Here is a 13,848-nt window from a genome sequence, read left to right as displayed (position 1 = left end):
TTTATTCTAGTCCCTTGGACATTTTTCAGTTTATTTTAGTTCAATACCAAATGTTTTTCAGGATTGTGACATAGCTAAAACTTTGGGAGGGTAACTCTCCTAACTGGCTTTCTATTTTTTTTTTTTAAGATCTTGGAAAATTTATTGCACCTAAAAATGAAATTAGGGAACACTTGAGTCTACTTATGTCCCTTTAGGTGGCGGGGGGGAACTTTTAAAATGCAAGCCCCAGAAGGCAGGGACCTCGCCTGGCTTGCTCAGACTGGTATCCTCAGCACCAAGCACCAGGCCTGGCACGTTTCTAGGGCTTGAGAAAGAAAATAAAAACAAACACTTGTCCACTTACTTTCTGTTTTGTTTTTTTGTTTGTTTCATTTCAGAAAACATTCACTAAAGAAAACTAAACGTGGCCAGGCTCCATGGCTCACACCTGTAATCCTAGCACTCTGGGAGGCCAAGGCAGGTGGATTGCTTGAGATCACAAGTTCGAGACCAGCCTGAGCAAAAGCAAGACCCCCGTCTTTGATAAAAACAAAAAAATTGAGGCAAGAGCATCACTTGAGCCCAAGAGTTGGAAGTTGCTGTGAGCTATGACACCACAGCACTTTGCCCAGGGGGATACCTTGAAACTCTGTCTCAAAAAAAATAAAATAAGGCTTGGTGCCCATAGCACACTGGTTAGGGGGCCAGCCACGTACACCAAGGCTGGCGAGTTTGAACCCAGCCTGGGCCTGCTAAACAACAATGACAACTGCAACAAAAAATAACCGGGTGTTGTGGTGGGTGCCTGTAGTCTCAGCTACTTGGGAGGCTGAGGCAAAAGAATCCCTTAAGCCTAAGAGTTTGAGGTTGCTGTGAGCTGTGATACTACAGCACTCTACCAAGGGCAACATAGTGAGACTCTGTCTCAAAAATAAATAAATAAAATAAAATAAATAAAGAATACTAAATTCTACCATGTCAGAGGCACCATGCTGGAATCTGTGTAAGGGTGAGAAGGCCCTGCCTGGGAAGTGCTTCTTGTCTAGGAAGGGAAGAAGTGGTCCTGCAGAGGGTGTGGAGATAAGGCACTAGAGCTCTGGAGACAAAGTCTCCTTTCCTCTGAGGGTAACTGCAAGGCCTCAAGTGTGAGCCAGGCCTCAAGTCCTCAGGTATAATCTAGGACTCAGGGACAGATCCCAGGAAGCTGGCGCTACTGGCCAGGAGAAAAGCCCACGCAGAGCCTTTGTCGGCCAGGGCTCAAAGCATCTGTGGCAGCGGCAAATTGCTCAGTTTGTTTCACACAGTGGGTCAGTATCTGACCATGGAAGGCCTCGGATTGTAAATTTCAGAAAGTTTAGACTTATTAAAGCTCCTCCTAGGAACACAATTGTGCCAGCAATGCCAGCTCTGGACTGAGGATGCAAGGAAAGACAGTCTGGAGATGGTGGATGCAAAGTGCGTCACCAAGGTCAGGGTCAGAGGGGGTTTTCCAAAAGTGTCCATCACAGGGAAGCAGTTGTGTCTTATTTTGCTTTTTTTTTTTTTATTTTTATTTTTTAGAGACAGAGTCTCACTTTATGGCCCTCAGTATAGTGCCATGGCATCACACAGCTCACAGCAACCTCCAACTCCTGGGCTTAAGCCATTCTCTTGCCTCAGCCTCCCGAGTAGCTGGGACTACAGGCGCCCGCCACAACGCCTGGCTATTTTTTGGGCCGGCGCCTTACCAACTGAGCCACAGGCGCCGCCCTATTTTGCTTTGTTTTTAAAGCACAGTACATCCTGGCTAGGCGCGGTGGCTCAAAGCTGTATCCTAGCACTCTGGGAGGCTACTACGGTGGGTGTTAGCTACGAGGGTGGATTGCTTGAGCTCCATAGTTCCAGACTAGCCTGAACAAGAGTAAGAGCCTGTCTCTACTAAAAAGAGCTAGGGGTAGTGGCAGGCACCTGTAGTCCCAGTTACTTGGGAGGCTGAGGCAAAAGGATCGCTTGAGCCAAGTGTTTGAGTGTGCTGTGAGCTATGATGCTGCCAGGGTACTGTACTCAGGGTGACAGAGTGAGACTCCTCCCAACCCAAAGCATGGTACATCCTACCAATGGAATATTGAACTCTTATAAGAATGAGGCAGTCCTGTAGCTTGTTATGGAAATATCTGTAAGAATATTATAAAATAAACATTATTTTGCAGAACAATATAACATATGGTCCTACTTGGATAAAAGAATTATTTATGTGTGTGCCTAAGTATAAATAATCAGAAGATTACTCAACTATTACTAATCTTCCAAGATTACCCAGTGAATCTGTAACAGCAGAATCGACTACTAGCACTGTGGCTACTGGTAGGGGTGGGTTGGCCAAGGACTCTGCGTTTTTTACATTTGACTTCTGTAGGACTTGAATGTTTTCCACTGAGTGTTGCATTATCACAGTTGAAGCTATCAGTAGCATCCAGTAATTAGGGACCCTAATTATTACGGACCTTGGGCAGCTCACGGCAGCTGATACAAGCTGAGGAGGGGCTATGCCCAACCTTCCTGGTCTGCTTGGGACTTTCTTGCTTTTAGTGCTCTGAGTTCAGAGAAGGAAGCTCCTCGTCTACCCTAAGTGAAGGTTAAATAGAGAATTTAACAATAAAGAGGAAGGAGGATGAAGGGTGGTGGTACATTGAGAGGCTTGAGGGGTTAGGACAAATGAGAATGGGATTTTTTTTCTTTACTTTCAGGGGGAAAAAAATGTAGGAGTACTTTTGGGCACTTAGCGAAGTGTCACCAGGAAGGAATGGGCTTAGATCTGCTTCAATAAAAAAAGAAAGCCGTGGTAGTTGGGACTCAGTATATTGAGGGCTGTGCTTTATCATATTTGGGTCCCTTCATATTCACGTTTTCTTAATAAAAATAGCAATGATCTAGTATTATTTGCTAAGAAACAACTCTGTGCCCAGTAGTGTGCCAGGCATGTAACTCAAACACTCATTCATTCACATGTAAACACGACAATACCCCTACGAGGGGGGACTTAATTTTTTCCATCTTATATATGAAGACACTTCAGCCTCTCTGCCTGAGGTCACTTGGCTGTCGAGTGGCATTAATCCTGGTCCCATTGATGCCATCCCTATGTACATTTGTAGAGGATTTGGAGGAGGAAGTGTTTCTATCTCAGCCCACAGAGAGGAGACCTGCTGAGCTTGTAATGACCACCCTCCTGACCTCCTGAGGTTGTCAGAGAAGGCTGGGGAACTCTGGCTGTAGTTTTTCCTTATACATGTCCTTCTTGGGACCTTTAAGAAGGAAATAAAAAGAGTCAGGCTAGACCACCTTGTGGCCTAGGGTTAAAAATTCTGTGCTCTTACCCCAGCAGACCGGGAATGGGTCTGGAGTTTATCACTGTGGGAGATGTCTGCATGCTTGACCCCCTTCAGCCCAGGCAAGCCTGAGAGGCAGTGACCAGGCCAACTCAGTGTCCTTCTCAGGATCCTGGAGCCTTAAAGGAATGGTAATTGGTAGACAGGGTAGAGGAGGGGAGGGAGGGTATGCTCTCCAGTGGGCAAAGGCCTGGAGGTGGGAGGGCTCAGGAGGATGACAGAGTGGGGGCCTAGCGGCTGGGACCTAGGAAGCAGCTAAAGTTTCATAGGCTTCTTCTAGCAGCTAAGCCAGAACTGTGCAGGGCAGAGTGCACTAGCAGTGAAATCAGGGGAGGGCAGGGTGAGGTAAGCAGAGAGCAGGGCCCAGCCAAGTGGGCTGGGAGGGGCAGAGAAGGTCCCCAGAGTTCCACATGGGGCCACAGTGAGCAGTCTGGGGGTGAAGTCAACATAATCTGTTTCCTAAGGGGCTGGAGATGGCTCCAGCAGGGCCTGGGGACCACAGATGCCACTATGTAGCTTTTACCCAGCCTGCTATTTACTGACACAAGCCCTGGCTGAGGATGTGCAGGGTGAGTTCCAAGAGCTGCGTCACCCCTCCAACAGCCCACCCCACCCAGATTTACAGGACCAGTCATGAGAAAGCAGCCCCTCCCCACCTCACGAAGGACTAAACAGGAAGACACAGTCAGCACAGCCAGACCCTCCAAGCCCGGGGACCCCCAGTCATCTCTGCTCTCAGTACTGTGGGGGCTCAGCAGACATCCACTGAGTGGGTGAATAAATGAAGGACCATGTGAATCCCTGACCCTGGGGGATGCTGGGGTGCAAGACTGGGGCATCTTGTGTCACTCACTTGTTGGGTAGGGGCACCTTGGAGGGAACACCTCCAAGATCCAAGGACACTGAGGGTGGTGTGGCCCTGCGTCCTGGGCCCTCAGGGACATGGCAAAGCCAGGGCCTAGACTGCTGGAGTGTGACAGAGGGATGCTTACTCCCCCCTCCTCCTCAGAATTCCTCTCTGGAGGATACGTGGAGAGGGTGTCCTAGAGGACTTGGAGCTAAGGGGAAAACCCATAAAGTAGAATTTTCCAGCTTTTCCTAACACGCTTTCACGTGCTTCATGTGACAGAGACTCAGTATGGCCTGGTACTGGGGTATTCTGGCTCTGTAGCCACACCTGGATTCAAGTCACTTTTCCACTGTCTAGTGTGTGTTGTCTGGTCCTCAGAAAGCCCCTTAACATCTCTAATCTGTCTGCTCCCAGGATATGGAATGTGGTGACCTCTCAGAGAACTGGGAGATGCAAAAAGGCTGCTGCCAGCATGGCAGTAGTACAGGCCCAGCACACAGAGCCAAGGGTGCATGGTTCAAGATCCTACCTCCGACTCCCGTTTTTTGAGACAGGGTCTCACTCTGAGACAGGTCTCAGGCTAGATAGAGTGCAGCATTGTCATAGCTCACTGCAGCCTCAAACTCCTAGGCCCAGATGATCCTCCCATCTTAGTTTCCTGAGTAGGTAGGACTATAGCCGCTCACCACCACACTGGCTAATTTTTTTATTTTTAGTAAAGATGGAGCCTTGCTCTGGCTCAGGCTGGTCTCAAAACCTCTGAGCTCAAGCAATCCACCCTACCTTGACCTCTCAGAGAGCTAGGATTACAGGTGTGAGCCAAACCCTTTTTAATGCTGAAAGTAACAGTGAACTTGAATATTTTCCGGAGAACTGGCACTTCTGAAATCATCTCATCTGGCCAAGTCACGGTGTTATGTGGCACCAGAAAGCCAAGATTTCTCTTGAACAATTGGGGACCAAAACCCAGTCTTCCTCTTCCCCTACCTGCACCTCACCTTGCCCAGGTGAACCTAGAAGGAGGCAGGATCCCAGGACCAAATGCAGCTCATCTGGCCAGCAGGTTGGAACAAGGAAGACAGGTTTTGGGGAAGGGGGTGGAGAGAGGAGTAAGAAAGCTCTGAATTCGATGACTCAGGAGCTGGGCCAGAAGTGGGGGCATTAGGTGAAATCTGGTAGCAGCAACAGCAAGTACCTAAGGCCTCCTCCTTGTCCTTCCGATGGGACTGACCCTCCCCAAAGGGAAATGTCCTGTCTCCTCACTCCCAGGAGGAAGATCTGAGCCCTAGTGCTGGAGCAACCCTCTTTTCAACCTGCACCTCATGCCTATCCTTGGATACCTTCAGGGGTTCCCGGGTTCCCCACAGCCAGCCTGCAAATCACTTCCCCATTTTGGCCTGCCAGGCACCTGACCAGTTTCCTCTTTCACTCTGTCGTCTCCCCAGCCCAGCCAGCCCAGGAAGTTTCCATATAATCTGCAGAAGAGCCCCATTCCTGCCTCTCTGCAGAGCCTCGGACACCTCTGGCCCCAGATATGAATGAAGCCTCTATTGCCCCAGCCTTTCACTTACCAGCTGTGTGACCTGAGATAAATTATCAGATGCCTCTTAGCCTCTATTTCCCCATCTGCAAAATGGGCCCAACAAAACCTACCTCAGTGTGTTATTAATAGAATGAAGTGAAAATCTGCATGCAAAGTGTACAGTATGGCTCAGGGCAAGCAGGCACCCACCAGTGCAGTCCTGCCTCCCACCCTGTCAAATCTTTTGTGTTTCTTTCTCCTACAAGATTTTCTTTGCCCTGAGGATACATCTTACACTCTTCTCTACCTTCCCTCCTCCCCCAAGTACTTGAATCAAGACTGCGCAAACAGGAATGTTCCTAAAGTGCAGAAACACCACAGTTAACAAAGAGGATGCCCGCCAGTGATAGGCTTTGTGGGTCACTCCACCAGGGTAGAGAAATGATGGACTAAGTAAGCACACACCGAGAAGGCAGCGTGCCACCCCCCACAAAGAGCACTGTAGTGCCAATGGGCTTAGTGCACCGGGCCCTCCTGGTGGTCAGGAAGCCGCCCACAAGCACCCTGGGCAGCCTTACCCACAGTGGTGCCAACTCACATTCCTGGGGCCATTAGGTTCCTGGTGCTGGTGACCACCTAATTCATCAAGTTCAAGGGGATGGGGACTCTTCAGACAAGAAATTTGGCCCAGAGCCTCTGAACAGGCTTCACAGAGGAAGGCCCAGTGGAAGCTGACAGGGAGGCACTGGAACCAAGGGGACAGTTCCAGACAGGGAAAGACACCCGCTGCAACTTTGTCCTCTTCCTGCTCAACTTCTGCTGTGAAGACCCCTGTCCCTCCCCCACCAAGCCACCTCCTGCCCAGACATGGGCTTCCTCTGGGTGTGGTCAGGGGCAGAGGGGACACTCCATCCTCCCCTGCAGGGCCTCTGACCAGGCACTTCCAGCTCCCTGGGTCAAAAGCTGCATGGGAGTGTGGTGGGCGCCTGCAGTCCCAGCTACTTGGGAGGCTGAGGCAAGAGAACCCCTTAAGCCCAAGTGTTGGAGGTTGCTGTGAGCTGTGACCCCACATGAGGTAGTGAGACTCTGTCTCAAAGAAAAGAAAAAAAAAAGTTGTATGGTGGGGGCAGGGAAGGCCGAGTCAGCACTCTGGCCAGGAATCTCCCCCAGGGCCTGGCTTTACAATGTGTTCTGGGGCTCTTGGAATGGCCGTTGTCCTCCACTCTGCCTGCCCAAGTCCTTCAGAGGAGCCAGCCACAGGCAGTAGTCCAGGGAGGCATGGGGACAGCTCGGAACAGCTGCTAGGTAGCTGTACAGAGTGGCTACCTGGTTCGTGTTTGTCCAACATTCAATTCCAGGTGGGTCACCAATTCTTCGGGGGGCTCTTCTTGGTGTGAATGTGGGTCACCCTGGCCCCACCCCTCCCATCTGGCAGATACGGGTCTTGTGCCTACACCACACCAGGCCGACCCAGCAAGCACTGGCCAGGCTGGAGGCCCCAGGCCTGTCTAGTTCTCTCACAACACCGCAAACACTGCTCTGACTGTCCCCTTCACTCATCCCTACCCACATGGAACACAAAGCAGGAGCGAGCAGGGCCCCTTGGAGCTGGGACCAGCTTCTTCCTCCTGACAGCGCCCAGCAGATGCCTCCCTTTAACTCTCAGAGTCTGCGATGGCACCTCACCCCCCACCCCCAAGGAGCAGCAGGAAGGGGAGGGCACGGTTTCCGAGATGTTTGTTTTTGTTTTCTGTTGGTCGGGTTTTTGCATCTTTAGCATCTCTTTTGCCGCTCAGGATCTGTCCACTCTGGAGGTCCGCCAGAGCTGCCCACTTCCTCCCTCCCTCTCACACACGCACACGCGGCGTCCAGCTTGTCGTTGCGTCCTGGTGGCATAAAACTGCCTCACAGAGCCCCGTTGCCGCGGTGCGGATACCGCGCGCCACAAGTCGTCCTTGAAGACTTCGTGTGGAAAAGAAAACAAACACGCCCGAGGGGCCGGGGAGGGCGAACGACCCCTCACCGCCGGCCGGAAACCATAATACGGCTTCAGTCCCGGGGCAGAGCGAGAACACCGGCCCGACACTCCTGGCCCAGGCTGGGCTTTCTCGGACGCGCCCTGCGGGTCCCCCACCAGCCGAGGGCGGGCCGGCGCCGGGGGTCGCGAGGGCCGGACGCGGGGTTCTCCGGAGCCCACCCGCTTCCTCCGAGGCCGCAAGGAGCCCCCGGCTCCCCTCCCCCGCCGCCCGCCACATCTGGTTCCACTCAGGTCCTCCCCCACCTCCAGGCGCGCTCCTCCTCCCCTCTCTTCCCCTGCTTTCAGCAAAGCCGAGACGATTTTTAAAAACCTAGTCACACACTCGGACACGCACACACGCTTCTGGAGAAGGGGGCAGGGAAAGTCGAGAGAGGCCCGCTCCCCGCGCTCGACCCCCGAAGTTGGCCAAGTTGGCAGCGCCTTACCCTGAAGGGCGGCGGCGGCGTCCCCGGGGGCGCCGGGGCGGCCGAGGTGCAGGCCCCAGAGGAGTAGGGCGCAGCGCAGCAGGTGACGAGGCCAGGGTGCGGGGACCGGCCGACCGGGCCCCATCCCCGCGGCAGGGCGCTCGCGGATGCCGGGACAAGGGCGCACGGGAGAGGCGCGCGGTGGCAGCCTCTGCACTGGGCTGTGATGACCGCCCACGAGGGGCTCGCGTCCTCCTCCGGGTCGGGACGAAGTGATGCCTCCCAGAGAGGAGGCGGGAGGAGGCAGGTCGGGCGGAGGGAGGAGCGCAGGGCCCGGGAGGAGGGTTTGAGGGGCAGAGGGGAAGGGAAGCGGGCCGCGTGGGAGGGGAGGGGAGGAGGCGCGGCCGGCGCGGGGCTGGGGACCGGGCTTGAGAGGGGCCTGGCGGGAGAGAAGGCTCCCCGGTCGAGGAGCGCCTCCGCGTGCGTGCTTTCTCTCCCCACTTCGCCTTCCCTCTCTCCTCGGTCCCAGCCAGAAGCCCCAGACGCTGCGTCACAACTCCCCGGCTGGCGCGGGCTGGGAGACGACTGCAAAACTTTCCGCAAACTTCACAGCACGGTGGGACCTCGGCTGCGAGGCTGGATCGGCCGGGGGCGAGTACGTGTGGCTGACCCGGGCCACCATCACTCCCACACCACCCCGCCTCTTTCTGCCGAGGTCTTTCGCCACTAAGCATCCCCTACCTCCATGCCTGGGGGACCCCTCCCGCGGTCTGGAGGGGAAGGGGTGGAGCCCAGCGCCTGGCCACTAGAGCGAAGACCGAGGAGGGGGAGGCAGGGCCCCCGGTTCCCTGTGCGGAGCGCAAACAATTCTTGCACGTCTTGTTTTAGCATTTGTGTGACCCCGTGTCAGTGTCCCTGGCGCTAAAGGAGAGTAACACTTCTAAAAGCTGGAGATGCATCCAGAAACCTGGGGAATGTCCCAGAAGACCGACATCATCACTCCCACCAACTGGACTGCTGGCCGGTAGCAAAGGACTAAATGGAAATTTCATAAAAGAGAAGACAATTCTCTGCTATTCAGTATTATGCAACAGGTCACAGCAGCGCAGAGCACTGGGCTGGGAGACAGGATGCTGGAGTCCAGCCCCACCTCTACTGCTGATTTCCCTGAGCAACCTTGGAAAAGCTGCTTGTCTGGGCTTACAGCAAGACTGAGACATTTAAAGACCCTAAGTCCAAAGAAAAGATGTTCTCTTACCAAGAATAGTCAAACAAACCCCCCATGAATGTAATATAAAGTTCATCGTCCTCTGTGCTGTCCACTTTGGTACTTTTTTGGGGGGAGGGGGGAAATAAGCTGAAATTTTTTTTTATCATTCCTGCTCTGGGCAAATATTTCCCTATCTCTGCAATGAGGGTGTTGGGCCGGAGATGCTCACTTATCTCTTCCCATCTTAGCCAGGCCGAGATTCTTGGCAAATAGTCCTGTGGTTAAGGGGCTCGAAAGCAAGCACCCCCCTGGAAAGGGTTCCACTAGCCACACTTAGTCCTTGAAACACGCTTGGCAGCCAGGCCAGAAAGGCCCTTGGCACTCCGTGGGTTAGCTGGGCAGGTCCCTCGTGGTGACTGCTGCTTCACTACCCTTGAGGCATGTCTTCTTGGTATGGCGGGTCCTGGGATCCCAGTGCTTTGCATGCATCTGGCCATGCTGGGACTGCTTCAGAAGATCCTCCTCCTGGCCTCCCTTCTCTCACAGTCCTGTTATCTCCAAGGGATTTGAGGATTTATCTCTCTCTTCTTCTCTGAACAGCCAAAACACAGATACTTCTTCCTTTGAAACAGGGCTGCACCCCACCCCCCTTCCCCACTGAGTAGGTTTTGGCATTTCCCCCCACACTGGCAGGGCTGGAGCCAACTCCCTGATGTCAGCAGGGCATGGCAGAGTTCAGAGGGCCCACTACTTGCCACGTGCCACTTGCAGCATCACCTACTGCAAGCCCCGTACGTGGGAAGTGCGTTCCCCTCTCTTAACCCACCCATTCAGCAAGCAGCAGTTGCTAGCCTTGTGCTGCTGCTGGAGAAACAAAGATTAGCAAACACAGTTGCAGTCATGGAAGACTTTGGTTTAGGGGGGAAATAAAAAATTTTGCCATATTCCAGGCTGAGAAGACTCCATTCAAGGGTGAAGAGCATGAAAGCATGTTGGCACCAGCCGGGGCAGACACTGGTTGAATTGAAGCCTCCAAGGTCCTGTTCTAGTCTCTGTTGAGGTGAGATTTCCTGCTCCTGCACAAAGTGGTTACACGCTGTAATTCTGCTGATGGTCTGAGGCCGCATCCTGTGCCACTGTCTATCTTAGATCTTGAACTTGTGGTGGACAGCAGGGTAATTCTATGTGGACAGTCCAGCTCAGTCCCTCACTGCTTTAAGATCTTGTGCAGGCTGAGGATCAATAGAACGTGGTTATAGTCTGTAGAAGTACTGGGTGTTGTGGGAGGGTGGGGACCTTCAAGGAAGCCCTAACCAGCAACCAGAACTGTCCTCTGTGCCCACAGCCTTCTTACTCTTTGAAAGACTCTCAGTTGAACAGCTATTTACGGAGAGCCCATTATGTGCCAGGTAACAGGCTGGGTGATGGGAGACTTAGCAAGATCTCTGATTCAGTCCAGGGTGCCAAGATGGTATTTGTTATAGTGAATCGACAGTGAGAAATGACTCTCCTTCGGACAATTTGCCAACTGTCAGCCAGCAACAGGCACTGGTGGTGGTGGTGGGGGGCGTCTGCCGATTTCATCAAAACAGGAGCATAGACACCTCAGTTAGAATCCTGGCTCCCCCATTTCCTGCCTTTGAAACTTGTAGCAAGTTACTTCAGCTCTCTCTGAGCTCACAATTCTTGTAAATGAGACAATTTCTATCTTGTCTTAAGATTTAAATGATGTGATGGGATGGCACAACCCCTGATCAGTGCAGATGGTCAGGGCATGTGGTTCCTCCCTGCTCACCTTCCTTTGCCGTTTGGACATCACGGTGTCGCCTCATTCCCTGCCCTTCACCCTGTCTTCCCTGGGCAGCTATTTTCTTCACAGGTCAGTTTGTTTGCTTGTTTTTTAGACAGGGTCTCCTTCTGTCACCTAGGCTGGAGTGCAGTGGGTGCAATTGATCATGGTTTCCTGTAACCTTGGATTCCTGAGCTCAAGTGATTCTCCTACCTCAGCCTCCCAAGTGGCTGGGGCTATAGGCACCTGCCACCACACCCAGCTAATTTTAATTTTTTGTAGAGATCGAGTTTTACTATGTAGCCCAGATTTGTCTCAAAGTCCTGGCCTCAAGTGGTCCTCCCACCTCAGCCTCCCAAAGTGCTGGGATTATAGGTGTGAACCATCGTACCCAGTCTTCACAGGTCAGTTTTATCAGGACTGCAACACTGAGTATTTTATTTTGCCTGAGAGGACAAAACAACCTCCCCTCATTGTCCGAACATCTGTCTCATTAACAGTGTACAAAAATGGCAGCCTGAAGTGTAAACTATCCAATTAGAAGTGAATTGCTGCTTGCTTCAGCTGGCTAATAAATGCATGTCTATAAACAGCCCAGCATGGGGCAGTGGGATGAGTCCAGGCCTAGGGATTGGAGGGTAGCTTTGCCATTCACAGTCCTCAAGCAAGTCACTTCTCTTCTTTGAGTCTCAGGTGCCATTTGAGGTCCAAGTTTTGGTGTCATTACTCACTGTGCTTAGGGTTCCTCTTGCGTTAGTCTCCTTTCCCCTGGTTCTGCCCCTCAGCAGCCTCTCCAGACAGAAGGAGCACAAGGGAGCAGAGCATCCTTAGCAGGCCAGGCCTACAACATACGAGGTCTGACAATTAAGTTCACAAACATCGGAGAAAAAGTGCTACATACCTCATTGCTGAATAGCACTCATTTTCAAAGTACTCCCTTTGGGAAGCTATGCACTGAGGCCAGCGCTTATTCCACTCTTGAGAGCAATTTGGAATTCTTTTTCTGGAATAGCCATCAGAGCCTTCGTTGTTACTACCCTTGATGTCATGAATATCATAAAAATGTCTTCCTTTTAGAATTTCCCATTATCTTCAGGTAAAGAATGAAGTCACTGGGGCCAGGTCAGGTGAGTCACTTGTGTAATGGCTGAACATGTACAGACAGCACCGTGAGCGCCTTCGGGACCATCATCGCACACACCTTTCTCATGCCAAAAATTTCAGTTCAGATTTTTCTGTTTCTCTGTCAATGTTTATTTGGTCTGCTATGCTTCTAGTAGTCATTCAACAATTTTGATTCACAGTTTCCATCAATTTTTACAATGTTTTCATCAGTTCTGATTCTTACTGGTCACCCTGACCTCTCAACAGTGACGCTCTCTCTCCCTTCAGAAAACATTTAACCCATTTGCCTACTGCTTTTTTCTTTAAGGAATTATACCTATAAACTTGGCCTAACATGTCCCTGATTTCACTGCACTCTTGCCAAATTTAATAAGAAATTTAATGTTTGTTCATAGGTCTAATTTGAGCTCTGACATTCTCACAACAGCATGCAAAAACATGCAATAATGAATGCCACTCAGCAAAACACAGCCACACACTGACACAACACAGCTGCAGAGATACTGACACACCAAGGTTATGAAATTTCTGGAACCGTTTGTACCGTGCTGTGGCAAGTTCTCAAACTTAGTTGTCAGACCTTGTAAACTTAGGAAGGGAGAACACAAAACAGGGGAGAATGCAGGATGGCCAGGTAGCAGGAGGCTAAAAAAGAGGAAACACTTGGCCAGCCATTACCTAGAAGAGAAGGGGGTGTGACCCTAAAGACGTGTGTAGGATTTGGTCCCACCCAGCACCCTTTCCAAGCCAGGGGAGAGGTCTGGGCAAGCATAGAGCTGGCCCGAGTGCAGCCCACCCTCCCTTCTCCCTGGCTCCTGTACCGCAAGCCCCTGGGCATGCAGCAATCCACCCTTTTAAGTCCATGTGGCTGCACCCTCATCTGCAGCACCGAGGATCACAGAAGGGACTGGGCTAAAGAGGGAAGTGAGCAAACAGGTTTAGGATTCAGACAGGTCCAAATTTCAAAGGTTTACCTTCAAGTTTACTCAACCCTGGAAAAGTTAGTCACACTTAGAGGAACTATTTCTCCCACATCCACATCATTCTTGACTGGTCCACTCCATTAGGACCAAAAATACAACCTGAGAAAAGTCCTGACTACTTTCCCTAGGTTCTTTTGCTTTTCCCTTCTGTAAACACCTTGAAGGGCTCTACTTTCCCAGGAAAGCCTCTAATTTTGCATCCACTCACTTTCAGCCCAAGGCCTGTATCAGAACACTGTTCCTTTCAAAGGACTCCAAACCCCAAGCCTGTATCTTCTACGGGCTAAGAGATAATTACCTCTACCTTCTAAGATGAAGGAGGCACAGGCTTCCTCTCCATGAGTCTAGGAGTTTGGACACCAACTCCCTCTTAGTGGAGCCCCACACAGTAAAGTTAGCCCCTGGCAGGGCACTGGAGCAAGAGGGCTCAGCACTGTGAGCACAGGCTGCATCAGGGACCACAATACTAAGGCCTTTCACATACTTGTTGGCTCCCGTCACCCCTTGGGAGGCTTCAACAGGTCAAGAGCAAGCTGGCTAATGGGAGTTCAGAGAGGGGCTTAGGTTGGCCTGTGGC

At 51.9% G+C, this 13,848-nt stretch overlaps 2 protein-coding genes across 2 annotated transcripts in view; one reads left to right on the top strand and one right to left on the bottom strand.

Annotated features, from left to right (window-relative positions):
• Nucleotides 1-8,508, bottom strand: part of MRC2 (mannose receptor C type 2) — a 56,164-nt gene extending 47,656 nt beyond the window's left edge. Inside the window, exon 1 of the mRNA XM_053569665.1 lies at nt 8,186-8,508. Within this exon, the coding sequence (XP_053425640.1) occupies nt 8,186-8,309 (124 nt within the window). The 5' untranslated portion in view covers nt 8,310-8,508. The remainder of the gene's footprint in view (nt 1-8,185) is intronic.
• LOC128570469 (uncharacterized) lies at nt 8,391-9,451 on the top strand. Its single transcript, XM_053569666.1, has 2 exons — nt 8,391-8,819; nt 9,053-9,451. Exons 1-2 carry the CDS (start codon nt 8,391-8,393, stop codon nt 9,377-9,379), a joined length of 756 nt encoding a protein of 251 aa, XP_053425641.1. The 3' UTR covers nt 9,380-9,451.
• The last annotated feature ends 4,397 nt before the right edge of the window (nt 9,452-13,848 follow it).

Source organism: Nycticebus coucang, chromosome 18 (genome assembly GCF_027406575.1).
Source record: "Nycticebus coucang isolate mNycCou1 chromosome 18, mNycCou1.pri, whole genome shotgun sequence".
Classification (NCBI taxonomy): domain Eukaryota; kingdom Metazoa; phylum Chordata; class Mammalia; order Primates; family Lorisidae; genus Nycticebus; species Nycticebus coucang.
This window is presented reverse-complemented; position numbering and strand designations above follow the sequence as displayed.

Coding starts and splice junctions, on each gene's coding strand:
- LOC128570469 (XM_053569666.1), top strand. CDS start 8,391: ATGACCGCCCACGAGGGGCTCGCGTCCTCCTCCGGGTCGGGACGAAGT. Junction 8,820..9,052: donor GCTGGATCGGCCGGGGGCGA/GTACGTGTGGCT, acceptor GTCTTGTTTTAG/CATTTGTGTGACCCCGTGTC.